Source organism: Phoca vitulina, unplaced genomic scaffold, assembly GCF_004348235.1.
Source record: "Phoca vitulina isolate PV1807 unplaced genomic scaffold, GSC_HSeal_1.0 scaffold23, whole genome shotgun sequence".
In the NCBI taxonomy this organism is placed as follows: Eukaryota; Metazoa; Chordata; class Mammalia; order Carnivora; family Phocidae; genus Phoca; species Phoca vitulina.
In genome coordinates this window covers 8,702,369-8,729,833 of record NW_022589726.1, presented here as the reverse complement: position 1 = coordinate 8,729,833, position 27,465 = coordinate 8,702,369, and the positions used below count along the sequence as shown (strand labels likewise).

At 40.9% G+C, this 27,465-nt stretch overlaps 1 protein-coding gene across 1 annotated transcript in view; it reads left to right on the top strand.

Annotated features, from left to right (window-relative positions):
- The first annotated feature begins 8,221 nt into the window (after positions 1-8,221).
- TBC1D30 (TBC1 domain family member 30) overlaps positions 8,222-27,465 on the top strand; it is a 78,933-nt gene continuing 59,689 nt past the window's right edge. Inside the window, exons 1-2 of the mRNA XM_032420462.1 lie at positions 8,222-8,663; positions 13,297-13,461. Of these exons, the coding sequence (XP_032276353.1) occupies positions 8,234-8,663; positions 13,297-13,461 (595 nt within the window). The 5' untranslated portion in view covers positions 8,222-8,233. The remainder of the gene's footprint in view (positions 8,664-13,296; positions 13,462-27,465) is intronic.

The following is a 27,465-nucleotide window of genomic DNA, read 5'->3' as shown; positions in this document are numbered from 1 at the left end:
CTATGGAGAGAGGCCAGACAGGCAGCCAGCAGCCCACCCTCCACTGAGTGCTGGCAAGTGGCTGGCTCTCTCTCCCCGAGGGCTAGGGCACTTTCCATCACAGTGTGACTGCCCAACCCTTGTATTCCATCAAGAATGGAATACCTGGTTTCTGATCTTGGTAATGACCACCAGCAACATTCACAGCATTTGAGGGGCCTGGGATTTAATCTGACTCGTGGGATGCACTAACGTTCAGAGGTCAGTGCTCCTCTTAGATACCATGGAAAACACAACCTACCCAAGAATGGTAATATGAGATGTCCCCAGGCTTCCAGCAGCCCCAACAGGATCCTATTCTTAAAGTCCCAATCACCCTTACCTCAAGCTTGTAAGAAGGTTGCTAACTTTTGAACTACTTTGGTCATTTAAAAAACAGCCTACACCCACATACTGTGTCTTGAAGGGGAGATGGGGGCTCCAGGCCTTCAATGACACCTGACTCCCACAGCAGAGGATCCAAGTTTGTTAATAATTTTTAATTTTAAGGAGGATCTTTCTTCCGATGTAACTATTACTGGAGCTAGTAAGAGTATTTTATAGGCTGTATAACAAAAGGAAAAATTTTTGATAGATTATTTCCAAATAGAAATTTTAGAACATGTGGAACTGATGATTCTTATGGAATAATTTTTCTAAAAACATGTAAATCTTGGGGTGCCTGGGTGGCTTTGGGCTCCACACTGGGTGTGGGACCTACTTAAAAATAAAATAAAATAGGGGCACCTGGATGGCTCAGTCAGTGGAGCGTCTGCCTTCAGCTCAAGTCATGATCCCAGCGTCCTGGGATTGAGCCCTGCTTTGGGTTCCCTGCTCAGTGGTGAGTCTGCTTCTCTGTCTCCCTTTGTGATCTCTCTCACTCTCTCTCAAATAGTTAAATAAAATCTTTTTAAAAAAATACATGTAAATCTTCCTGCAGATCAGTTTTATTTAGATATGAATTTAATTTAAATTTTTTAAGATTTTATTTATTTATTTGATAGAGAGATAGAGCCAGAGAGCACAAGCAGAGGAAATGGCAGAGGGAGAGGGAGAAGCAGGCTGTGCACTGAGCAGGGAGCCCGATGAGGGACTTGATCCCAGGACCCTGGGATCATGACCTGAGCCAAAGGCAGACGCTTAACCATCTGAGCCACCCAGGCGCCCAAGATATGAATTTAATTTTAAATGTAAATCATAAGTTATTGTAATTTTGCAATTGTAAAATTGTCACTGGTATGATAGTTACATTGTGATGTTTCCTTTGACATTTCTTGTAACTTATGGAGGGTGCACAAGAAACCTCAAGTGACTTCAAACTTTATAGTAATTGAAGGTGTCTGTCTATTCATTCTATCACTGCATCTTCAATTACAAGGAAAAATTAATTTTAAATTGTTTTCATCATTAATAATTAGTTCATCTGGAGTTTCACGTGAAAATGGTGTTATTTTTTATTTATAAGCTTGTGGATATTTGATTTGCCGTGTTGCAGAAGTTTTCTAAACTCTTTGGAGAATTCTAAACTCTAAATTCTAATAATTCAAATAATTATCTGATTTGCTTTATTTCAGTGTTCACATGTGTGCTTTTATTTTGTAATAATTCACTGACAAAGTGTATTGCCTAAAAGCGAGCAGTTCCCATTGTAGCTCTCAAAGATTTGTGCAAAAATCACAAAGATGGGATTTGGGGAGCATATGGGGACCCCCACAACAGGTCCCAGCACTGGCCTTGTGTAGAGCCCCTTTCCTTTCCTATTGCTCTTGCCACCACTGCTGCTTCTCCAATGTTCTTTCTGCCGTTGCTGCCACTAGTCTGGGCTCTGGTCTTTTTCGGCCACCTTGGAGCCCTGAGACTCCCTGACTGCCCTGAAGCGTGAGCATGTGACAATTGCTTGGTGCATGACCCCTGCTTACTGTACTGCTTGTCCTAGTTTATTTCTTCTGCTCATGCACATGTCCCATTGGACTTTATTTTCAAAACACAAGTTCAAAGATAAAATTGTTAATAATTTCAAGTTGGTGGTCACAAAGCAAAAGCCAAGTGTGGGGACCTTCTGAGAGTGAGACTATGTGCAACTACAGGATCCACATCTTGAAGTCCGTCCTCATGGCAGGTCCCACCTGTGACACAAGTAACCCTTTTCCTTGGGCCATACACTCTGGCAGACCCTATGATATTTCAGGTGTCACTGATGAGAAAAGATGCAACGTGGAACAAGCCCCAGGGAGAAAATTACGATGCAGACCCCTGGGGTTTGGGAGCAGGGTCATGTTATCTACGGCAGGAACTACACATCTTTTGAAAAACAGCTCCTGGTGTACTGAGCCCTGGTAGAGATAAAACTCTTAGCCATGAGACACCAAATGACCATGCTTCCCATCATGAGTTGGGTCCTCTTAGACCTACCAAGTCAGAGCTGCTCAGGATCAGCAGTAATTTTCCATGTGATGAACTGCTACATCTGGAGCCAAGCATGAGCAAGATCAGAGGGCATAAACAAGTGCATGAAAAGGTAGCCCAGACTCCCATATTGCTTATCATGGTTACTGGAGTACCCAAAGGAGGAGGAGAAAGTCCAAGCTTGGTTTATGGCTAGAACAGCTTGGTATATTGGTGCTGGGTGGAAATGGATGGTGGGTTGCATTACAGCCTCACTCAGGGCTGGCCTTGAATGACAGTGGTAACAGAAAACCATCCTAATGGGCAAGACTTTGATTGGTGCACCTGACCAAAAGGTAAGGGAGGTGGTCTGAGGTTAGCATATATATGCATTCAATGATAGTGGTGAATGGCCTTGGCTGGCCCATGAGTATGGAAAGAAAATGACTGGAAGATCGGAAATAGGGAGGTCTGAGGTAGAGGCAAAAGAATGGACCTGCAAGAATAGGCACAAAGTGTGAAGATCGTTGTGTGATATATTTATGCTCACCAGAAAGTAATCACCATGGATGTGGCACTAAACAATAAACTAGACAAAATAGCTTGGTCATTTTAGGTTAGCTACCCTTTGTCAGTGGCTACCTAAATGCTGGCATGGCAGACACCTCACTCTCAAAGAATGTCACGTGAGTACAGGTGGGATATCAGAAGTTTGGATCCCAGCTGATATGCATTGAGCAATCACAATTTTTTACTGTTAAAAGAAAAGGTTATATTCTGTCACTTTGAAATCTAGTGTAACAACAATTAACTAAGCAGTAGTCAGATCTCCAAAGTTCCTCTAAGCACTCAAATTTTATAACTTAAATGTCATTCACCATTAATAGCCTTTGTTTATTGACTGTCTACTATGTATTACTGTGTATTTCCTAAGGTTTGTCTAAGGCTTGATTTTTTTTGTTTGTTTGTTTTTTTAAAGATTTTATTTATTTATTTAATAGAGAGAGAGAGTGTGAGAGAGAGACAGAGTGGGAGGGAACACAAGCGGGGGAGTGGGAGAGGGAGAAGCAGGCTTCAGGCAGAGCAGGGAGCCCAATGCAGGGCTCGATCCTAGGACTCTGGGATCATGACTTGAGCCGAAGGCAGTCGCTTAACCAACTGAGCCAGCCAGGCGCCCCGGCTTGATTGTTTTTAAGAGTACTAAAATCCTTTGTTTACCTGGCATCCCAACTTTTTGGATTGAAAAATATGAGTCTTCTTCATGAATAGTTATTAAACTGAGAATAGAGATTGTATTGTAGTCCAAGCATATAAATAAGTTCTAATCAGCAAAAATAAAGAGCAAAAATGAGCTTCCATGAGCAGAAGCTGAAACCCAGCAATGACCTTTTGAATTTCTCTTATGCTTGGGAATGAGTAATCCCTGAAGGATTAGAGTGAAAGATTAAATGCTAGATTTTAGAAATTGGCCATTCCAAACATAAACAAAGCTTTTGTCATAGCAGTTCAGTATTTATGTGTGTGTCTGAACATGCTGAAAAAAATTATCAAATTATCAAAAATGTTGAGAGTCTTGTTAAGGTAGTTTTTTTTTTCTTTAAAGATTTTATTTATCTGACAAAGAGAGACACAGAGAGAGAGGGGAATACAAGCAGGGGGAGTGGGAGAGGGAGAAACAGGCCCCCTGCGGAGCAGGGAGCATGATGCAGGGCTCAATCCCAGGACCCTGGGATCATGACCGGATCGGAAGGCAGACACTTAACGACTGAGCCACCCAGGCACCCCAAGGTAGTTTTTTTTTTTTTTTCAAAGATTTTATTTGAGAGAGAGAGAGAGAGCACAAGAGGGGGCAGGGTCAGAGGGAGAAGCAGACTCCCCACTGAGCAGGGAGCCCGATCTGGGACTCTATCCCGGGACTCTGGGATCATGACCTGAGCAGAAGGCAGACGCTTAACCGACTGAGCCACCCAGATGCCCAAGGTAGGTTTTTTTTTTTTTTTTTAACAAGCATTAATTCACTTTATTTTTTGTTAGGTAGTTTTAAATGATGGGTATCAGAAAGTTATTGACAAGACCCTGATACCTGTTTGGAAATAATTTAAATGTTCACAGACTGTAGCTTGTGCACTAGATTCACATAAATTGCATTCTGTAGATTTTAGTAAATTGTACTCAACTTAGAGACAGATGCTTCTTAGCTCCTTGTAAATATAATGCAGCACTAGACCTTGTATTTGGTATAAAATAATTAGTATAATTATTTAAATATTAAAACTAAGGTTCTAAACAAGTTGAAATACTGATTATTATCAGTAGCATAATTAACCATAGTAAATTTAATTTTAGCTATTACCTTTAGTCACGATCAGTTTGAAATCATATTCTTTGAGACCAGTAGTTCTCTCTTATAGCCAATTAATTGGCTTCAGAGCTTCAGGGAACTCACCTGGGGCCTTCCAGTCACCAAGCAGCAGTAATGTAAGGTCCAAAAATGGGCTGCTCTTTGCTAACAGCACTTCTAAGATTCTTTTTAATGAGAATCTCTTTTCATAGGAAAGCAGGTAGTTCGTTGGTCTTTTGTCTAGCTTGATGGGTGTACATCAGTGAACAAAATAGACAAAAATTCCTGCCTTACCGAGCTTACCTTTTACTGGCAGAAGGTAGACAATAAATCAGTAGATGATATAGTATATTGGAAGGTGGAGTATATTATGGAAAAAAGAGAACAAGGAGGGGGAATAAGGAAGGGTAGGGAGCCACAGTTTCAAATAGGGTGGTTAGACCCACTGAGAAGATGATAGAGCAGAGACTTGGCCCTGGTGAGGTAAGAGTCATGTGCATACCTAGGGGATGATCATTCCAACAAGTGCAAGGATCTTGAATCTGTTTTCCTTGTTATCTTTTATTTTGCCAATTTCCTCTCCTCGTGTGATTTGGTACTGATGGGAAATGAGAAATAATATTTGAAGTTCTGATTAATTTAGAAATGTTGACTGCCAATGACCTATTGTGTTTACTGGTCTCTTTCACCATCCTCTTCAGCTCACTTTGAATTTCGTCACCCATAGGTCCTGGTAGAGATACCCAACATGAGGTGCTGAAGACTAGTAATCACATCTCTTACTGGATGGAGTTAGAGAAAGGGCTGGGAAGTCAAATAAGAAAAGAGATCCAGGGGCGCCTGGGTAGCTCAGTCGTTAAGTGTTTGCCTTCGGCTCAGGTCATGGTCCCAGGGTCCTGGGATTGAGCCCCGCATCGGGCTCTGCTTCTCCCTCTCCCACTCCCCCTGCTTGTGTTCCCTCTCTCGCTGTGTCTCTCTGTCAAATGAGTAAATAAAATCTTAAAAAAAAAATCCAGTTTCAGTGTTTCCCTTTATGAAAGTCCTGCTTGTTGGAAACTTTGGCATATGAAAGAAGGCTCCCACGGGGCGCCTGGGTGGCTCAGTCGTTAAGCGTCTGCCTTCGGCTCAGGTCATGATCCCAGCGTCCTGGGATCGAGCCCCGCATCGGGCTCTCTGCCGAGCAGGGAGCCCGCTTCTCCCTCTCCCACTCCTCCTGCTTGTGTTCCCTCTCTGTCAAATAAATAAAACCTTTAAAAAAAAAAAAAAAAGAAAGAAGGCTCCCAGGATTCTCTTCAATGTTGGAAACAATAATTAAAAGAAAAAAAAAAGCTCAAAAGACAAAACAAAATAATTTCATTTTTTTCTATTTCATACATTTTAAAATTAAATGGACGTAGTAGTAGTTAATATAGTTATAAAACCTAAAATAATAGTTCTGGAATAATTTCAAATTCTGGATACCTAAGGAAAAAGTTATTAACATTTTGCTTTTCTTATATTAACTCCAATTTCAAAAAGGGTCCTATTGCTCTCTCTCTTTTTACAAGTATTGTGGTGGTAGTGCCAAGAGACATCAGGTTTTTACCTGTAGGGTCAGGCTCTATTATGAAAGTGCCTTGAAAAGTAAAAAGTGTGCTAAACAAACATAGAGCACCACTGTTGTTCACTAGGGGCATTGTGGCTCCTTTTAGAAATATGGCAAATATTTAATAGTGGTAGGAGATAGACAAATATGTATTCATCCATTATGGAATATGTATTTATCCATAATGAAAACCAGACACTTTAAGCTTTAAGAGAAGTTCACTTTATTTTTTGTGATGGGCAGTAATTCAGCCTCTCTGTGCCTGAGCTCCCTCATCCGAAAAGTGAGGATAAAATAGCACTTACCTTTGTAATTATGTATGGCGAGGGATGTTAACTAGACTTACCCTGGTGATCATTTGGAAATATACTCAAATATTGAAGTGTTATGTTGTACAGGGCGCCTGGGTGGCTCAGTTGGTTGAGCGACTGCCTTCGGCTCAGGTCATGATCCTGGAGTCCCTGGATCGAGTCCCGCATCGGGCTCCCTGCTCGGCAGGGAGTCTGCTTCTCCCTCTGACCCTCCCCCCTCTCATGTGCTCTCTCTCTCTCTCTCTCATTCTCTCTGTCTCAAATAAATAAATAAAATCTTTGAAAAAAAAAAATGAAGTGTTATGTTGTACACCTGAAATTAACTTTAAAAAAAAAAAGATTTTTTATTTGTCAGAGAGAGAGAGAGAGGGAGAGTGAGCACAAGCAGAGGGAGGGGCAGGCAGAGGGAGAAGCAGGCTCCCCACTGAGGAATGCGCCTGATACTGGACTCGATCCCAGGACCCTGGGATCATGTCCTGAGCCAAGGCAGACCCTTAACTGACTGAGCCACCCAGGCTCCCCTGAAACTCGCTTAATGTTATGTCAATTATACCTCAATACAAAAAAAAAGTATTTTTTTTTTTTTTTACCTGCTTTATAGGGTTAAGAAATAGGATAATTTGTGCAAAGAACGAAGAACAGTTTCTGGCACACAAGGGCTCAAAAACTGAAAATTGTTATTAAATTCACAAAAATACATACAGTGGAGGAGCATCTCAGAGTTCTTCCATTGAGATCTAATGTAAAGATACATCTCTCAGGATATCACGTAAACTTTTGATTTTACTGTCAGAATCAGCCATGCCAATTTATTGGGTTGGTCATCTCATGGACATTTATTAAAACCCTCATTCTCTGTTAGGTCTCATGCCTGGGAATTAGTTGATCTTAATCTAGCACTTTATTTTTCACTGAAGGATAAAACTTCACAGCGTTATTAAATCTCAAGTACATGCCAAGTCTTTGGAAAGGTTACTGTCAGAAACTAAGAGCGCCTTGAAAGGCGCCCAGATCAGGTAGGAAGGTGGGAAGGGCTGGGCACTGCGCCCGGACTATGAAGGGAGCTCCCGGCCTCGGCCTATTGAGTGGCATTTAGAACTCTCCCCGGCATGATTTCTAGCTGGTGGCTGAATAGGATGCAGGAGTTTCTGCCCTCTTTTTGAGTTAAATCACGTGCTTAAAAGTGAAGGTGGCAGCGGCCAGAGCGCCCTCCCCCCTCCGGCTGAAGGCTTCATCCTGATCTATTCTGGCCACATCCTCCTCCTTGACGCGGATCAGATAGCGCTCCCAGGAGAAGTGGGGCCTCACCTGCTGCAGGTGTCCCAAGGTAGTCCGGAGGCGTGGCCGCACCCCCACCCCGCCCCTCCGCTCCTCCCGGCCGGGAGCTGCGGGGCCGCGGTGCGGGTGCCGGCAGCCGGGAGGTCAGCGTCTCGGGGATCTGGGGCCGGCTGGCGAGGCGCCCGGCCAAGGGCACCCCCGGCGCCGATGAGGCCGCGCCTCCTCCCGGAACTGACCCGCGCGGCAGGGCGGGAGGAGCGGCAGGAGCGGGGCTATCGCCCGCCGCGGGCCATGGAGGGCCTTCTCGCAGGCGGGATGGGGCGCCCGGAGCCCGGGGCAGGGCCGGAAGACGCGGCGGAGGAAGCGGTTCCCGGAGTGCCCCGAGCCCCGTGCCTGCGAGGGGCGCCCCCGGCGGAGCGGCCTCGGGGCTCCCAGGACTCCTGGGAGGCGGAGGAGGACCCGGAGCCCGGCGAGCCGCGCGACGGCCGGACGAGCCGCACGGCGTCCCTGGTGAGCGGGCTGCTCACCGAGCTGTACAGCTGCGCGGAGGAGGAGGAGGCGGCGGGCGGGGGCCGCGGGCCCGGGGGTCGCCAACGGCGCCGCGACAGCCTCGACAGCTCCACGGAGGCTTCCGGCTCCGACGTGTTCCTGGGCGGCCGCGGCAGCGCCGGCGACTCGCGCGTGCTGCAGGAGCTGCAGGAGCGGCCGAGCCAGCGGCACCAGATGCAGTACCTGCGGCAGAAAGGTGAGCGCCGCGTCCGGGGGACTCGGGGGCTGCCGGGAACCCGACCCCGCCGCGTCCGCCCGCGCTCCAGCGCTCACCGGGGTGCCCCTGGCCGAGCCGCCGAGCGCTCAGGTAGTACGTTTGGGGCGTCTCCTCCGACCCGCCGCTAGTGCCCACAGTGTCCCCAGTTCATGACTAAACTTAGTTCTTATTGCCCCCCCACCCCGCCCTCATTCCCTCTCGAGTTGTCCGGTGGAACCTCAGTGGGTGGGGGTGGTAGCGGCAGGTCTCCACTCCTCACCCCTACTTGTGTTTGCGGAGGCCCAAGGGGAGAGGCAGTCCACCTTCTGACTTCACCAAAACAGCTGTTAGGGCAGGTTTGGAGTTTCTGATACGTGTATCAGAAGTTACCTAGGGGGCGCCGGGAGAAGAGAGGCGACTCGTGCGGCGGCTGATTTTTTTTTTTCCTTCCCCTAATCCGCCCTCCCCTGGCTACAGTACTAGGATAGTGTTTCACTAGTGAGGCAGAATAATCCGATAATGCAGTTTCTAAGCAGAGCGGATGAATTCCATTTCTGCCGGCCTGTCTGGTTTCGGGAAGCTCACTAGGTGGATGTTCCCCCCGTCGGTGGAGGATTAGTGGAGGGCCCTACTGTGTTGGCACTATCACAGGATTTGACTGCTGGTACCTTCAGTTGGAAAGGTCGATCTGAAAATGGCCTTGCTTTTGGTGGGCAGAGGCTAATTTGGTATTTCTTTTGTTATCAGACTCTGATGCTCACGTCCTAATTGAGATTTCCACCCCGCCCAACGGTTCCTAATAGTTTGCCTTTCAGGCACTAACACGGTTATTACACTTGCCCTTTTTATAGGTATATCAAGACTTCAATTTACAAAATGAAGTGGGATGTGGAAAACAGATGCTAGGTTCTTGAATTAATGTCCTTGTGCTAAATTACCAGGAGAGGGAGGAAGGAGAGGATACTATAGAATGGTCTCCCGACTCCTAATTGTAATCAGTCTAGCTGGTGCCAGCGAGGGGGAAAAACACACACACCAGAGAAGGAATAAATCTGTCTGCTTTCTCAAATCTATGTAAACAGCTTTCAACTTCCTATTTTGGCTTCCTAGCAAAGGTTTTTTGTTTTTTCTTTTTCCCTCCCAGCTGATTGTTACAAATGGCTTCCACCTTCCTCTCCCTGCCTGGGACTTTGCCTGGAAGAGTGCCATTTCATTTTATACAGTTATTTGGTTGTTCTCAGAGTGTCTGTTTATGCCAAGAGTTCCCTAGGGCAATAGTTCTTTCAGAATCCAACAAAGTCAATTTTGAGGAATTATGATTTGGCTTTCTGTTTTTACAAGGCTGTTCACTTTTCATTCCTGAGCAAATTCTGGGGATTGGTAATTTCCTTTTGGAAGAGGAAATTTGGCAAGCTAAATTGTAAAGAAGAGGTAACAGTACAGCTTTGCACGTGGATTTCAAACCAGTGACCGCTCTGTTAATTCATAAGACCTCTAAGAGTCTGTTTTTTCCAAGTCTCAGTCTTCTTGTTATGGTTAGTTGCCTGCTAACCTTTTCTTTCCTTCAAATGAACCCTATTAGAATGAACAAAAGTGCCATATTCTAATAGTCTTACACACAGACACCCCTTTATTGATGAAGATCATTAGAATACTAAGAATAAAGAAACAGGTTGGAAGCACCTGAAAACAGCTGCCTGCATAAATAATTTTATAGTTTATTAGATTACTTGATTTTTTTTCAGGGTCAAAAAATGTCCCTGCTAACATAATGCTTAGTAAGAATTTCATATAATGCAGATAACTGGTGTGTTAATTCACTCTTCCCTCTATTAGGAATTTTGCTGTAGCACCTATTTAAAGATATTTAGCATGTGTAGGTCCTTCACTTATGTGCGGTGTGAAAATGATTTCTCAGGAAATCTTGGCTCTCTTCTCAGCATTTTCATAAAGGAGGTGGACTTTGAGGTCAGAATGCTGGAGCTGAGAGCCTGCCACTCTTCATTCCTAGCTGTGTGACCTTGGACGAGCTTTTTAACCTTTCTGTGTCTCATTTTCCTCACTTACAGATGGGGATAATAATAACATCTAACCTGAGAGAGGGCTGTGGTGATAATTATATAAGTTAATGTCTGTAAAATGCTCAACAAATGTTAGATAGTATTTTTATTATTATCGTATACACCAGAATGCCTTAGAGAAGAGGTTCTCCACTCCTTGTCAGTTGATGGTCTCACTTTTGCTCATTTATTTAACACTCATTTAACAGCAAAAGTGGCTGATGTGGTGGGGCATACAAAGATAAAGGAGACCTTATTTCTGTCTTCAGGACAGAAATACATCAGCAGATATTGCTGTAGAAGACATTTCTAAACTCACCTCTGAAAATTTTCCCCATATTGCACAATACATATAATTCAGAGAATCACAGAGCTGTAGGTACCTTAACAGTCACTAAAAATGACTCTTTTTTGGAAGAAATCTATAATGTAAATGCAAGATGTTGATATTCCTACCCTTTTTCTTTCTGGAAGGAAAAATTTTAAACATTCAAAGAAAGGCTCTTTGCTCTATGGAAGGAATCTAGGAATGAAGAGCCCTCTGATCTCCTCTTGCAACTTGTTTCCATATGTAATTGTCCTTAAAGCACAAATATTATCATTTAATGTAAATGTGCTCTTACTTCCCACTATATACCACCATGTTTAAACTCAAGGTAAGAGAAATAACTGGCCTTTGTTCTCTTCCTCATAATAATCCCTTATTCTTATTTTAGTGTTCTTTATATTGATGTTTATAAAGACTATTCACATTTGTTTCTCAGAATAATCTTGTATGCTAAGCAGAATTTGAGACTCAGTACTACCTTGCCTAAAATCACAAAGATAGTTGCTTGATCCAAAGGGAGTTCTTTTTAAGGTCAAATGCATTTTCCATGATGTGGTCAAATACGACTGCTGTTAAAGGACCCCCCTTGCACTTCTGTTATACAGACCCCTGAAGTTCATTTTCTTTGATCTCTGGAAATTTTTTTTTTTTTTTACTTTTGAACACTTCTTTTGTTCTCTTCTGGTCCCTGCTAGTTTCTCCAAATCCTCTTAAAAATGAATGGATCCAGAGGCTCCTGGGTGGCTCAGTCGTTAAGCATCTGCCTTTGGCTCAGGTCGTGATCCCAGGGTCCTGGGATCGGGCTCCATGTCGGGCTCCATGTCGGGCTCCATGTCCGGCTCCTTGCTCAGCAGGAAGCCTGCTTCTCCCTCTCCCACTCCCCCTGCTTGTGTTCCCTCTCTCGCTGTGTCTCTCTCTGTCAAATAAGTAAATAAAAAAATCTTCAAAAAAAAAAAAATGAATGGATTCAAATCCCACACAGGACATTTAATGAGGGCCTAGCCAATGCCAGGTTGAGTGGAAGCTTCTTGCCTGACTGGCAGGTCACACTGTAGTGACTAGTGATAATATCAAGTGACAAACAGGGGTGCCTGGATTGCTCAGTTGGTTAAGTGTCTGCCTTTGGCTCAGGTCGTGATCCCAGGGCCCTGGGATGGAGCCCCGTGTTGAGCTCCCTGCTGAACAGGGAGCCTGCTTCTCCCTCCCCCCTGCCCCTACCCCTACTTGTGCTCTGTCTCTCTCTCTATCAAATAAATAATAAGTTCTTTAAAAAAAAAGTGTGACGAACAGAACTCCCAAACTGTAATGATTATTCATATAAAGATTGTCGATAGTTTTGATTCCCAAATCTTTTTTCACTTGTGGAAAAACAGCTGTTGGGAATATTAATTTTATGAATGTAGAATTATCCTTAATTTATCCGTTTAAAGGAAATGTATTTTCTATCATATTTGAAAAATTGCTGAGTTTCTAAAATGAAATATTGTACCTAATAGTCAAGCTATTGGAAGACTGTATATTTAAAACAAAACCAATATTGCTATATTCATCTACATTAGAAAATGTGGTTCTACTATTTACTTTTAACTGATCATGTACAAACATGTGAGTGCTTTTAAAAACATTTGTTATCAGCTATTAGGTTTATCATTGATGTGACAGACTCAAAAGGATTCTTTTCTTATAAGCTTACCATCTGAGCACTTTAATGATACAAAATATACATGCCAATTTTCAGCAATGGAAGGTAAATTTGTAACCAGAGCTAAATATGACAAGAGTCTTTGCTTACATGTTGCAAATAGCTTCAGGGATGAAATTTATCTTACAGTATTTGTTTCAGTGACAGGGCAGGAAATGGGTGAGTGACTTATTTGATCAGAATATCTCAGCTGGGTGCGCCTGTGTGGCTGAGTGGGTTGTGTCTGCTTTTGGCTCAGGTCATGATCTTGGGGGTCATGGGATCGAGACTCCCTCCTAGGGGAGTGGGGGGAGTTTGCTTCTTCCTCTCCTTCTGCCCCTCCCCCCCGCCCCTGCTCCTGCTTTCTCTCTCTCTCAAATAAATAAATAAAATCTTAAAAAAAATAAAAAGAATATCTCAGCTGAATACATACACGTAATCCTGGGTGAGAACCCAGAATTACCTGGTTTAAATGGATGTTCTAGATGTTTATCCTATGGTTAGTATTACATTGGAATTTGTATTCCTCTCTGGGTATTTATTTTAATTTTTCTTTACTGATAGACACGAATGAACTGAAGACAATCCTTCGAGAGCTGAAGTACAGAATTGGCATTCAGTCGGCAAAGTTACTTCGGCAGCTGAAGCAAAAAGACAGGCTTCTGCACAAAGTACAGAGAAACTGCGATATCGTGACTGCATGCTTGCAGGCTGTGTCCCAGAAGCGAAGTAAGTGCGGGAGTGCGGCTTAGCCCTTTTGCCGCATGCGTCTGGAATGTTAGTGGAGCTGAGCCAGTAGTCATGTTTTTGACTATATTGCAAAGTTTTAAATGGAAGCTTATAGGATTGGAACTAAGAACTATGAACAACTCAGTTTCGTAGTTATTCGGTTGCAATGTATAGTACCAGTCTTATGTTACAAACTTAGTTTTCTTATTCTGGATTTGAAGTAGCACTTCATTTTGACAGTGGTTATTTTTACCTGATGCTAAATAATGACTAAAATCCTTATTTTTAGAATTACATCAAAGAGACACAACCTAAAAGACATATCTTTGTTCTCTTATGCTGCGTCACTCTAATAAGTGCATTAAAAATTGACTTAAAAGGACACTTTTGTAACAGGATCTTACAACTTGCTTTGAAATCTAAGAAGGACAAAATATTTTAACAAATTAAATCTGTCTCATGGGTCATCCATTCATAGCTAAGAGCTGCATGGTTTGTTAATTGAGTTAAAAGTGTTAAATCCCTGACCCACGTTAAATTCTAGATACAAAAGCTTGTGAATTAATTTTTAAATTCTCCATGCAGTAGTTTTATGTTTTATTCTGCTAACATGTCCTTATTTTTGTTTTGTATTCTTTATTAACATGCAGCATGGCCGAACAGTATGTTCAGGTATGGCAAATAGAGGCACCAAGGATGTTTTGATAAAATGCCTGTGACAGCTTTTTAGGTGCATGTGAAAGTTAGTTGCCTTACTTTGTTTCTTTACCCTGTCACATTTTATATATAAAGTGATACCTTTTACAGTTTTGTTTTTTTTTTAATTCCAAGTTAAGATGTGTTTGCTTTCATAAAGCAATTTTCAGGGCTTCATTAGTTTCAGATAATAAAAGGAATGGCTTAAATTCCATTCTTCTGTTTGTTATTAAAAGTAAATACCATGTTTTCTTCTTCCTGTTTTATTATACCACTTTTTGTTATCCCCAAATTATTACTCTTGCTGTTTACTAAAGAAGGTTTCAAACTAATGTATATTAAACAGAATGTTGCTTAATTATCGTAATGATATAACGGTCCATACAGAAAGCAGGGGTGTCATTGAATAGACTGGTTTTGAATAGGGTTTTCTCTCGAGCCAGGTACTTGTCTGAAATAGCTAGAGAAGGAGGATACAGATGTAGATATACGTACACATCTATGTATATTTATATATGTCTATCTACAAAAAGTTAGCATGTGTTGTATTTGATATTTTTCCATAGATTCTGATGGATTCCCAAGTGTCTAGTAAAAATGCTGTTATTTTCCCCTTTTATTTTGAAATAACTTGATTTTTCTTTTTTTCAACTGTATTTTCATCTATCCATTATTATCGTTTGTACCAGAAGCACAGAGTGTACCAAAAGCACGAAGTGGTAAATGCATGGAGTTTGGATGTGTGGGGAAGTCTAAGGGGGGATGGAACCAGTGTAAGGGGACAGAGAGGGACGTCTGACTGGCACAGGATCAGGGGTTGATAATTACCAGGGACTCTGATAATCGTTTAGAGTTTGAATTTACTTGACTGATAAAAGGACTGGCATTTGTGTCTTTTTAGAAAAATGTGTTCACAAGCACCTAACTCAATTTGTGAATTTGTGAATGCAGTCTTCCTGTATATTTTAGAGCTTGTCTCTTTAAATCTAGCCACGATTTTGTATTTCAGAGAGTATGGGCTTAATGCCTCTTAACCTCGGGAGTTCAATTATCACCTTGGTAATAAGGCTTAACTAAATGGAACAGAATGTTTTTTGTTGAATTAAGAAAGGACAGTGGATCAGATTTATCATTCTCATCATATGATATTATATTAGGATGGAGACATTGTTCAAAATTTGACTGAATAGTTATTTCTCCAGAGTTTAGATGTTTTGTGACTAAATGTCTGATTCCTGTAGTTGCACATTTTGCCTCTTTCCTCAAAGTCAACTAACAGATACATTTGATTAGAATTCTAAAGAATTTAGATTTCACTATTTTATACTGAATAACTGAGCTTTCATTTTAGTAGTGATTGGCAGTGATGCATTTAAGAACAACATGCGTGTGGATTTGTTTTTAATACGCAAAAGTCCAGATAACCCCCATTACCCCCTCTATATATGGATCCAGTGCTTATAATTCTTTCCATAAGTGATGTTCCCCCTTCCATTATGTGTTATAATATAAAACTATTTTAATCTTTAATTAAAATGGGTCATTTCTTGTTGATACACCAAAGGGGATATAGTGATTTCATAAGTAAGTGTGGATTATGAACCAAAATGACTAGATCGTTTTTATTTTGAACACGTATGATGTAACTGCCTGGATTTTATAGTTTCCTATACCAAGCCTTATGGTAGAATCCCTTTATTTTAAAACAGGGATGGGATTAAAAAGAGCAGGATCACTATTTGCCTTCTAGAAATGCAGATTTTCTCCCTATATTTAACTGTCTAAGGATAACCATGGTATAACCAAGTTAATATTAATAATAAAATTAATGATAAGAATGGTAGCAGTGGTCACTGTTCGTTAGGTACGTGGAGTTGTGCAGGAAAATTCCACCTCCCGGCTTCAAGACAATGAGAAGAATAAGATGAATATTTGGCCAGGAGTTTGATTCTGATGTTAAGATTTCTAAGTGATTTGCTTATCTTATGATTTAACTATTTTTTCCTGAAGACAGAAGGGAGGCCCTTTTAATTATCAGCATTTCCTAATTTTACAATTTTCTGCATTGGTGTAGTAAGTACTTAAGTTATTTATGCTGGTTGAGTTTGTGAAATGGTAGTATAAGTCGAGTGATAAAATTTAGCTGTCAATGGAAAACTGTGGTAAGAGAAAAGGATGGAAAAAATGTGAACATTCATGGAAGTATTGTCTTTATTTTAGCCTTGCCAGTAAGTACAGGGATTTTAAACAGCTTACAGCCTCATTTGATTGATGTGTCTACTCTGGCATCTTGAAAATAATGTAATTAAATCTTGCTATCTATCATAAATGCCTGGCAGACACTGACACTTGTCAAAGAGTCAATGGTCCTTGTTCTTCTTTTCCTATGGTTGTCTTCTCTAAAACAGTACCTTGTTCTCTGCTGCAAGAGAAGGAATTTGTGTGGCTCTGAGTTTGGTAGCGTTGACATTCAACATTTTCCGCTAAGAAACAATTCTCTGTGTTTTTAAAACAAATTATAAAAGTAAATGCATTAAAAAAAAAAAAAGTAAATGCACTCAACCAGCCATTCCACTCCTAGAGAATTGAACGTATGAATGTTCATAGCAGCATTATTCGTAATAGCCCCAAAGTGAAAACAACTCACATGTCTATCAATGGATGAATGGATTAACAAAAGTGGTATATCCATATAATGGAATAGTATTCAGTCATAAACAGGAATGAAGTACTGATTCATGTTACAACATGGATGACCCTTGAACACATTATACTAAGTGGAAGAAGCAAGACACAAAAGTCCATGTATTGTATGCTTCTATTTGGAATGTCCAGAAGAGGTAAATCCATGGAAATAGAAAGTCGATTAGTGGTTGTCAGGGGCTGGGATAAGGAGAATGAGGACTGATTGCTAATGCTATGGGTTTTTTACTGGGGTGATGAAAATGTTCTGTAATTAGGTAGTGGTGATGGTTATACAATTTTGTGAATATACTAGAAATTGCTACATTATACAGTTTAAAAGGGTGAATTTTATGGTGTGTGAATTATATCTCAATAAAAAGTGTTAAAAAAATAATATACTCCTTATGGGAACTTTGGAAAATACAAAATTATAAAAAGAAGAGGCAAAATCATTTTCTAAAGACAATCTTTTTATAGTTCTAAATATTTATTCAAGTGTTTTTTTAAAGATTTATTTATTTTATTTTGAGAGAGAAAGAGAGGGAGCACGAGCAGGGGGAAGGGTAGAGGGAGAAGGAGACAAGCAGACTTCCCGCTGAGCAGGGAGCCCGAAGCCGGGCTTGATCCCAGGACCCTGAGATCATGACCTGAGCCAAAATCAAGAGTTGGGCGCTTTAACCAACTGAGCCACCCAGGTGCCCCTCAAGTCGTTTTTTATACAAAGTTTTTCCAAAGTCAGTGTACTAAATAACATTTATGTATCCTGCCCTTTTCATGTAATATCACAAGCTAGTGCCATTGACATAAATTATCCATAAATACAACTTTGAATGATAATGCACTGCTTTTCAGTCTATCATTTTGTGTTGTTATAACAATGTAATAGTGAAAAATCTTTCAGTCATGAGTACAGAAACACAACTTAAACTGATTTAAGTGAAAAAGGAAATTGATTGGCTTATGTAATTAAAACTCCAGGGATGTGGCTTCGGGTGTAACTAAATCAGATACAGCTGCTCAAATAGTATCTTTAAGACTGATTTCATCTCTTAGCTGTGCTTTCCTCTGCACTGAATAACACCAAAATGGCCAATATAGCAGCTCCAATTAAGCGACCTTACCTGAAAGAATGGACCTCTTTTTCCATAGTTCCAGAAAGTTCCATAATTCACTTTCCTTAACCTAGCTGGGTCACCTGCTCACTAAAAATCAATAAATACTTATGTAAGAAGGTGGTAAAGTGATAGTACTATAGGAAATTAAAAAAAAAAAAAAACAGGTAAAGGCAGATTTGGAGTAGCCAACAATTGGTACTAATGTTGCCAGTCTTTTAAATTTTAACTATTCTAATGAGTGTTTGTTTAGTAACTGTGTGATTTTTATTTTCATTTTGCTGAATACTCATGTAGTTCAGTACCTCTTCATATGTTTATTGGCTGTTTGTCTCTGAAGAAAAGGATTGCCTACTTTTTCTTATAGATCTGCAGGAGTTTTAAAGTGAAGTTATTTATTTTAGATAGAGAGAGAGAGGAAGTGCAAGCTGGGGGAGGGGTAGGGGGAGAGGGAGAAAATCTCAAGCAGGCTCCCCGCTGAGTGTGGAGCCCAGCACCGGGCTCCACAAGGGGCTCAATCCCATGACCCAGGAGATCATGACCTGAGCCAAGAGTCGGATGCTCAACCGACTGAGCCACCCAGGTGCCCCAAGATCTTTTACCTCTTTGCTTAGGGTTTATTCCTAGGTATCTTACGGTTTTTGGAATATTTACAGTTTTCTATGTAGAGGTCTCACATATCTTTTACTAGATTTATTCTTAGATAGTTGAGGTTTCTTGATGCTATTTTAAATTGGTATGTTTTAAAAAATTCATTTTCTATTTGTTCCTAATACATAGAAATATGATTGTTCTCTGCATATTGACCTTATATCCAACACTCTTACTTTTTTGTTGTTGATTCTAATTATCTATAAATTCTTTTGTATTTTATATTTTTTGAATTTTTATTTTTTAAAATATTTTATTTATTTATTTGAGAGAGAGAGAGAGCACAAGCTGGGGGAGGGGCAGAGGGCGAAGGAGAAGCAGACTTCCCGCTGAGCAGGGAGCCCAATGCGGAGCTCGATCCCAGGACCCTGGGATCAAGATGAGCTGAAGGCAGACGTTTAACCTACTGAGCCACCCAGGCGCCCCTATTTTATTATTTTTAAAAGATTTTTTTAAGAGAGGGGAGGGGCAGAGGGAGAGAGAGAGACAAAATGTTAAGCAGCCTCCATGCCCAGCACAGAGTCTGATGTGGGGCTCGAACCTGAGCCAAAATCAAGAGTCAGGTGCTTAACTGACTGAGCCACCCAGGGGCCCCAAAGATTTTATTTTCTTTTAAGTAATCTCTACACCCAATGTGGGGCTCAAACTTACATCCCTGAGACCAAGAGTCACATGCTCCATTGACTGAGCCAGCCAGGTGCCCCAGTAAATTCTTTTGTATTTTTTAAAGAAGATAACCTTTATCATCTGTGAATACTGTTAGTTTTATGTCAGTTTTCATTACCATTCTTTCATTTCTTGTTCTTGTCTAGTTAGGACAAGGTTAACCTCAAACTGGTTAGGACCTCCAGGATAATGTTGAATAGAAGTAGTGATAATGGGGTGAAATTTTTATCTCAGGTACAATCTCAGAGGGAAAGTTTTTTTTGCCCTATCATTTCCCCATTAAGTACAATGCTTACTGAAAGTTTTATGTAGAAATCCTTTATCAAATTAAGGAAATTCTCTTGTTCAATTTGCTAAGACGTTGAACTTTATCATATATTTTATTGCTGTATTGAGATAATATGTTGAATGTTAAAACAACTTTGCATTCTTGCAAATATCCTGACAGAGTCATGAGATACATGTACATATATATAGACATACATATGTATATATGTGTGTATGTATATATTGCTGGATTTGATTTGTTAATATTTTGTTGATGATTATTATGGCTATGTTCATGAGTGACAAGCCTGTAATTTTACTTTCTTATATTGCTCTTGTCAGGTTTTTGGAGCCTCATAAAAGAAGTTTCAGAATGTGCTCACTTTTTCCATTCTTTGGAAGAGACTGTTTAAGACTGGAATTATTTCTTTCATGTTTGATAGAATTTGCTGGTAAGGAGTGCCTGGGTGGCTCCGTTGGTTAAGCGTCTGCCTTTGACTCAGCTCATGATCTCTGGGTTCTGGGCTCGAGCCCCGTGTTGAGCTCCCTGCTCAGCAGGGAGCCTGCTTCTCTCTCTCCCTCTGCCCCTCCTCCTGCTCTCTCTCAAATAAATAAATAAAATCTTAGAAAAAAAAAAGAATTTGCTCGTAAAATATTTGGGCCTGAAGCTTTGTAGGAAGGTTTTAAATTATGGATTCAATCTAAAAAAATAATTATAGGCTTATTTATATTTTCTATTTCTTCTTGTATCAGCTTTGGTACATTATATAGAATTTGCCCATTTCACATAACTTTTCACATTTATAGGCAGAAAATTTTAATGACTATTTTTGGGGTTTCTTTGGTGTTTCAAGATATTAAAACAATTTCACTGATTTAAACAGGAATTCGATTACTACTTAAATTATCTTTTATTATAGAATGTATCATCATAAGAAGAGCATTCTAACACATATATGTGTTAGAAATAAATTAAAAAAAATAAAGTCCTATGTAAGTGGATATCTACCTACCAAGACTGAGTAATAATTACTAGCACATTAGAAGCTCCTGAGTGCTCCTCCCTGGTTGAAATTTCCTCTCTTCCTCACATCTGTGTTAATCATTCCCTTACTTTTCTTTATAGCTTTTCTAACTCTTGTATACATTCCTAAACAATGTATAGTTTTGAGAAACTAAGTAGCAAGCCCAAGTCTGGTTGTACAGGGAAAGGGTAATTAATGTTGCCTCTGTTAGATAAAGGCTCACCAAAGATAAACCAGTCTCTGGGTCACAGCCTGGTGTTGGGTTCCCCTGAGAATGCACAGGACCCCCTTCTGGGGGAGCCAGGGAGCAAGGTTATAAATGAGTCCTGTGGCATCTTTTGCTGAGTGATCAGCTAAGTTGGGGGAGTGGCCTGCTTTTTATTTTTGATTCAAAGCTGACCGTGGCCTTGCTCTTGCTTGTATAAGTAGGTCAAAGTAGAACACTTTTGTGGGCATGGAGGGGAGGAGAGAGTGAGTGCTTCGTCAGCACATTGTGAGATAAACAAGTACAGATGAGAATGTGGACCTACTCTCCTAGGCATTCTGTCCTCGAGTTAGAAAGATGGTCCAGTAGCAGGAAGGATCTTGTGTTGACTGCCATCAACACAACCGTCACTTGCTACACTCTGGACTGGTTGTGCTCAGTCTGGTGCACAGCTCTTACCTTGGGATTTCCCTTCCCTCTCTTTGCCTCTCTCCTGTGTTGGATCTTTTGTTCCCTATGTCCTATGTTTTCTTCTTTCCTGATTATTCTTTTTATATCAGTGCCCATATCCCCTTGAGCAAGAGTGCCTGTGAAGTAGAATTTTGGAAATTGTGCAGGAATGAAAATGTCTTTATTAGATCCTCACTTTGACAACTCTGTACTTGCTCTGTTGACTTCTTGCTTCCATTCTTGCTCTGGAGAAGTCTGAAGCCTTTCTGATTCCTCATCCTTTGTCCTGGATTGTTTTGTTTTGTTCTTCTTCTTTGAAAGCTTGTGGAATCTTCGCTTTCTCCTTGGTGTCCTGAAATCATCATGTTCATGATTATGTTGCTTGGTGTGGATCTGTTTTCACCCATTGTGCTGGGCGTAGATAGATTCTTTCAGTCGGGCAACTTACATCCTTCAATTCTGGAAAATTTATGTGAATTATTTCTTTGATGCTTTTCCTCCCTCCTTTTCTTTTTCCTCTTTCTGGAATTCTATTTTTTGGCTGTTGGAACTTCTGGACTAGTTCTGTAATATTCTTTATTTTCTTCTTTTTCATCTCTTTGTTTTTGGTGTTTTTTTTGTTTGTTTTTTTGAAAGATTTACTTATTTATTTTTATAGAGAGAGCATGAGTGTGCATGAGCAGGAGGAGTAGAGGGAGAGGGAGAGAAAACCTCAAGCAGACTCCTTGCTGAGTGTGGAGCCTGACATGGGGCTCAATCTCACCACCATGAGATCGTGACCTGAGTGGAAACCAAGAGCCTGACACTTAACTAACTGTGCCACCCGGGCGCCCTTTTGTTTTTGTTTTTTGTTTTTTGCTTTACTTTCTTGGAGACTGTCTCAACTTTATTTTCCAATCCTGTTATTGAGACCTCTTTTTTTTGTGGTTCTTATTTGAATGTTTGTTTTATATACATAGTATCCTATATATATAGAATTCACAGATTCATATATTTTCTTATTGCCTTAAAGATATTAATGATAGAGACTAAAACAGACAAACAGAAAACAACAATTTGGAGGAAAGAGATTATATAGGGAGGAAAGAAACTTTCAAAACTGTTATTATATTTAGAGTCTTTTCTCAGATATCTAGTAGTCCTTGGCTGTCTGCTTATAATTAAGTGTCGGAGTCTAAAGTAATGACTTGGGCTCTGAGCTGTCCAGTAAGGCTTATTGATTTTGAGCTTCACTGAAGGGTCACCTGGATGGGCCCCCAGGTAAGTATCTTCAGGTCTTTCTTTTGGGACTGCTCAGATTCCTCAGGGAAGGGTGGTGACCTCCTTCTTGGACGGTGAAGGTCTGTGTGGATAAGAGTTGGGGTCTCTGCATTCAGCAGTCAGCATGCAGGTGGTCGCTGAATCCCTTTGTTTTAGGTAAGGTACTCACACTCAGTTGACACTCCAGCAACTCCCTACTTTAACCCTCTTTAGAAATGAAACCTTCCAACTCTTGTAGGGATGGGAGAGGAGTAATTGCCCAGCCTCACAAAGTAGAGGAGAGGACCTAGGGAAGCAATTGTTTCTCGACGGCTTTCTTCACGTCTCCTTATTAAGCCTCCTCAAGAACTGGCTGCCTATCTCTGAGTGTTTTGTGGAATATGTGGTGTAATAAAGCTTTGCCCTGTCAATTTGGGATTTTGCTTTGTAGGATCTGCTAAGTCAATTTCTGCCTGTCCATGTGCTTTTTCAGCTTCAAAATTCTGGTGTTGTCTGTTTCTTTTTTCCCTGGTCCTTGTAGGTTACGATAAAAATCTCCATACTGTGTTTTTAGTGGGGACCAAAATTACATGCAGTTTTTTTCCAGTCTTTCTTCTTAACCCAGATGTGCACATTCCTTTTTTATGAGCTCATTTGTTTTAATAGGTGAAAAGAAATCAGCATTTTTTCCCAGTTTTACTGAGATATATTTGACATATAAGGAAGTTAGCATTTAAATTAAGATAGATTTGCCTTACTTATATTTGGAAATTTGTGGCATAATTGTGAATGTTGGCACAATTTTGTTAATACTGATAACAGGTTTAGGTATGTTTTAATATCTAATTTGCAGCTTGGTCTGCCCTGAAGTAACCTAGTAAGGATTTGACTAGATGAAAGAAACGGGATTGTAATTGCTTACAATATTTTTAGCCACAGTTTCCTCTCATTTTCTTTAAACTCTTTAGTGTCTTGCAGCTAAGGATTATTTTTTTCTGTTTTGTCCTAATTTGCTTGTTCTTATGCATACTGCAAGTTTGTATAATATTTGAAACAGTAATAGCTTTTGAACCTCCAACTTCTGAGAGATTCTTGTGGTTTTGGAAAAAAAAAGCAGTAGATGTTTCTTGTGAGCCTTTACAAAGGGAAGTGGCTTTTATAAAAAAAGTCTGAATCTCAAAGTTGTAATCATTTAGAGCCAGAAGAGAACTTAAACCTGATTTCTACTTACTTCCAACCTTATGGTTGAGCAAGGTGAGGTGTGGGGGAGTTGAGAGCTTTGCTAAAATTCACTCAGCTGGTTGGTGACTCGGGAGTTCCCTGGTTGGTACCCTTGCTGTCAATTATGACAAAAGAAAAATATATATACAGCCAGCAGGGGGAGTTCTCATTCTCTTTTAAGCTTTCTTAAGAGCAGTATTAAATTTATGTTCTCTGTACAGTAGACCTCTCTTATCCATGAGCAGTAGGTTCCAAGACCCCCAGTAGGTGCCTGAAACCACAGATAGTATTGAACCCTCTATGTTCAGTACTGAACCCATCCATACCTATGATAAAATTTAATTTATAAATTAGGCACAGTAAGAGATTAACAACAACAATAATAAAACAGAACAATTATAACAATATACTATAATAAAGGTTATGTGAATATGGTCTCTATCTCTCCCTAAAAATATCTGATTGTGCTGTACACACTCTTCCTGTGATGATATGAAATAATACAATACCTGTATGATGAGATGAAGTCAGGATATGATACATCAGGAGCATTATTTGCTTCTGGACCATGGTTGACTGTGGGTGATAGAAAGCGAAACCACAGATAAGGGGGAACTTCTGTGTGGTCTGGGCTTGAATCCCACTTCTGCCACTTACTAGATGTGCAATCTCATGCAAGTTTCTTAACACCCCTGTGCTTCAGTTTTCTCATCAATGAACAGGAGATGATGATAATACCTACTTCAGAGGGTTATTATGAGAATTAAGTGAGTTAAAGTATGTAAAATGGTTAGAATAGTGTTGGCTATATTATTTACTATTATGCCCATTATTGTGGGAAGGTTTAGAGACTGCCTTTTCCATCAGCATTTGGATACTCACCTTTTTAAGGCAACTGTGAAGGTTGCTAAAGCTCCTCATATTTAAAAAAACCAATGTGGGGAGGGGGGTGCCTGGGTGGCTCAGTTGGTGATCCTGGAGTCCCAGGACCGAGGCCCCACATTGGCCTCCCTGCTCCTCCCTCTGCCCCTCCCCCCACTCGTGCACATGCGCTCTCTCTTTCTCTCAAATAAATAAAAAATCTTAAAAAAGACCCCAGTGGGATGGGGTTATTGGAGGAGGAGACAGCAAACAGTCATCATTAAGTTTTTTACATTTTTTAGCTTTTTGGGAAAGGAGAGCTTACTCTTCTCCAATAACATGCAAGGGGAGTGTTCCTCTTTTATGTGTTTCGGTTGGTAAGAGGATATGTAAACATGTTTTGGGGACACACATTATATCTGAAAGTAGGCAACTGCCTGTCCTCAATAGGAGCAAAGATGAAAATCACCAAAATCCTCCTTGAAACATCTCAAAGAACTAGGATCAGAAGCATGATAGACATGTGCCATGCGGATGAGCATAGGAGGGTTGGGGAGACATTTCAGGCAGAGATATTGGTGCAGAGACTGTGAGAGCATCAGGTATTTGGGAGACATTTAGTCCTCTAGTGTTACTGGATGTAAAATTGGAGGCTGGAGGTCAGTGGCAGAGCTTGAGGCTGGAGTTTACATGGTGTCCTATAGCACCACTGCTGAGCACAAGAGTGATGTGGTTGGATTTTTATTTCAAGGGTCACTTGGGCATGAGTGAGGAGCCCAGGTCGGAGAGGGTGAGTGGACACCAGGAGTCTCGGGAGGAGGCTGGTGCAGTAGAGCAGTAGAAATGGGCCCTGAGAGGAGCCCTGGGAATGGAGAAAAGGCAGTGAGATATTTAGGACCGGGAGGGTGGTATGAGAGGAGGAGGAACCGGTAAGGCGTGGGGGGGATCGGTAACTGCCGAGACCCCCGAGGGGCACCACGTGGGGGCTGCTAGGGAGGAGTGTGGAATGGCCAGAGCACAGAAGAGCCCACAGAGGAGAGCCATGGGGGAGAAGCTGGTGGAGGACAGAGACAGTTTCACGGAGATGCAGTTTTAGCTTCTAGAGAACAGTTCTCAAGAACTACGGTAAAGCACCTGTGGTGGTACATATAATTACTATGGAGAAGTCAAATAGGAAAATGATTGAAAAGGGCATTGGATTTTGCCTTTTTAAAATGATGGAAAGGAGTGTCCGTTTCAGTCGAGTGGTGGAGACAGAAGACACATGACACTTGGTTTATACAGCAAGGGTGTTATATTCTTTCCAAAGTTTTTTGGTGATGTGATGAGATGGGTTGAGTAACTAGGCTTGTCCTGACTTCCTTGTATGGAGCCTTTTCTGTGTGGTCTTTTGTTATTATTGATTAACCTTTTCCTCCTCTTAACCCCACTACTCCCTATCCTTAGTTCTATCAAAGCACCAATAATATATATATATATAAAAAATATATATATATATAATATTTATGGTGGTAATTTGTTTCTTTATACATCTGTTTATTTCCTTCTCCCCACCATTAGACATAGATCCCCTGAGGGAGAGGCCGTATCATTCACCTTTTTATCCTCAGCATCTGTTACAGTGTTTGGCATTACAGCGGAGCTCACTGAAGCTCTGTTGGATGGATGGATAGCTGGGTGGGGGGTTGGATAAATTAAGAGGCTGGATCAGAGTTACTGTGCACATGTGGGGCAGGCGGCTCGGTGATGGAGAGAAACAGGCAGAGTAGGCTCAGAGCTTGTGAACAACAGTGCATATTTGGAATCATCACTTTGATAGATGGGAAGGGGACTGATTAGGAAGGAGCAGTATCAGGATTGCTGAGATTGGAACTTTTTAGTTAGTAAATGTGCAGAAATTTTGTGAAATTATAACATCTTAGAATTTTGGAGCTAGAGGGTTCCTCAGAATTAATCAGTGTCACTGTTGTTGAACACAGGACGCTAATGAATGTGAACTGCCTTCCTAGCTAGATTGAAAGGTATTTGAGAGTTTGGCTATTTGGCAAGTACGTATTTATTAATTGATAATGTTAATGCAGTCTTAGCCCTATGAGTAGAGAAAAATTAGGTTATATCATACTAGTTAGAAGGAAGGTCTGAAAAAATGTTTGAAAATTTATGTATCAGGCAGCAGGACAATAGCAAATACAGATAATTCAGCTGTATTGTCTTTATCTCCTTAACAGCATTGTGAAAGTTTACTTACCCGATTCTAAATATGACTCTAAATAGAGTCAGCATCTGACTCTGTCTCCCTCCTCAGGATGTCGGAAATTTTTTCCTACCTGCTTCTTGGTGTTTTTGTCATGATTTTTACTTTCAATGGGTTACATATCATTGAACAATAATATAACATCATTTTTTTTTTCCTGGTAATTGCATGAACAGGTAGGTGTTAGCAATGGACTCTATAGAAATATATATATATGTATATATATCTTAAATATTTTATTTATTTGAGAGAAAGAACATGAGAGAGCACATGAGCAGGGGGAGGGGCACAGGGAGAAGGAGAAGCAGACTCCCAGGGGAGCAGAGAGCCTCATGCAGGGCTCGATCCTAGGACCCTGGCATCATGACCTGAGCTGAAGGCAGCCGCTTAACCAACTAAACCACCCCGGCACCCCAGAAATATATTTTGATATCCTATGTTGGGAAAGAATAGCTTATAATGAATGCATATCATAACCCATGCCTAGCCTTTTAGATGGAGCTTTTTTTTTTTTGAAAAGATTTTGGTTATTTATCTTATTTGAGAGAGAGAGAGAGAGAGAGAGAGAGAGCAGGGGAGGGGCAGAGGGAGAGGGAGATCTCAGGAAGACCCGGGCCTGATGCCACCACCCTGAGATCATGACCTGAGCGGAAACCAAGTGTCCGCTGCTCA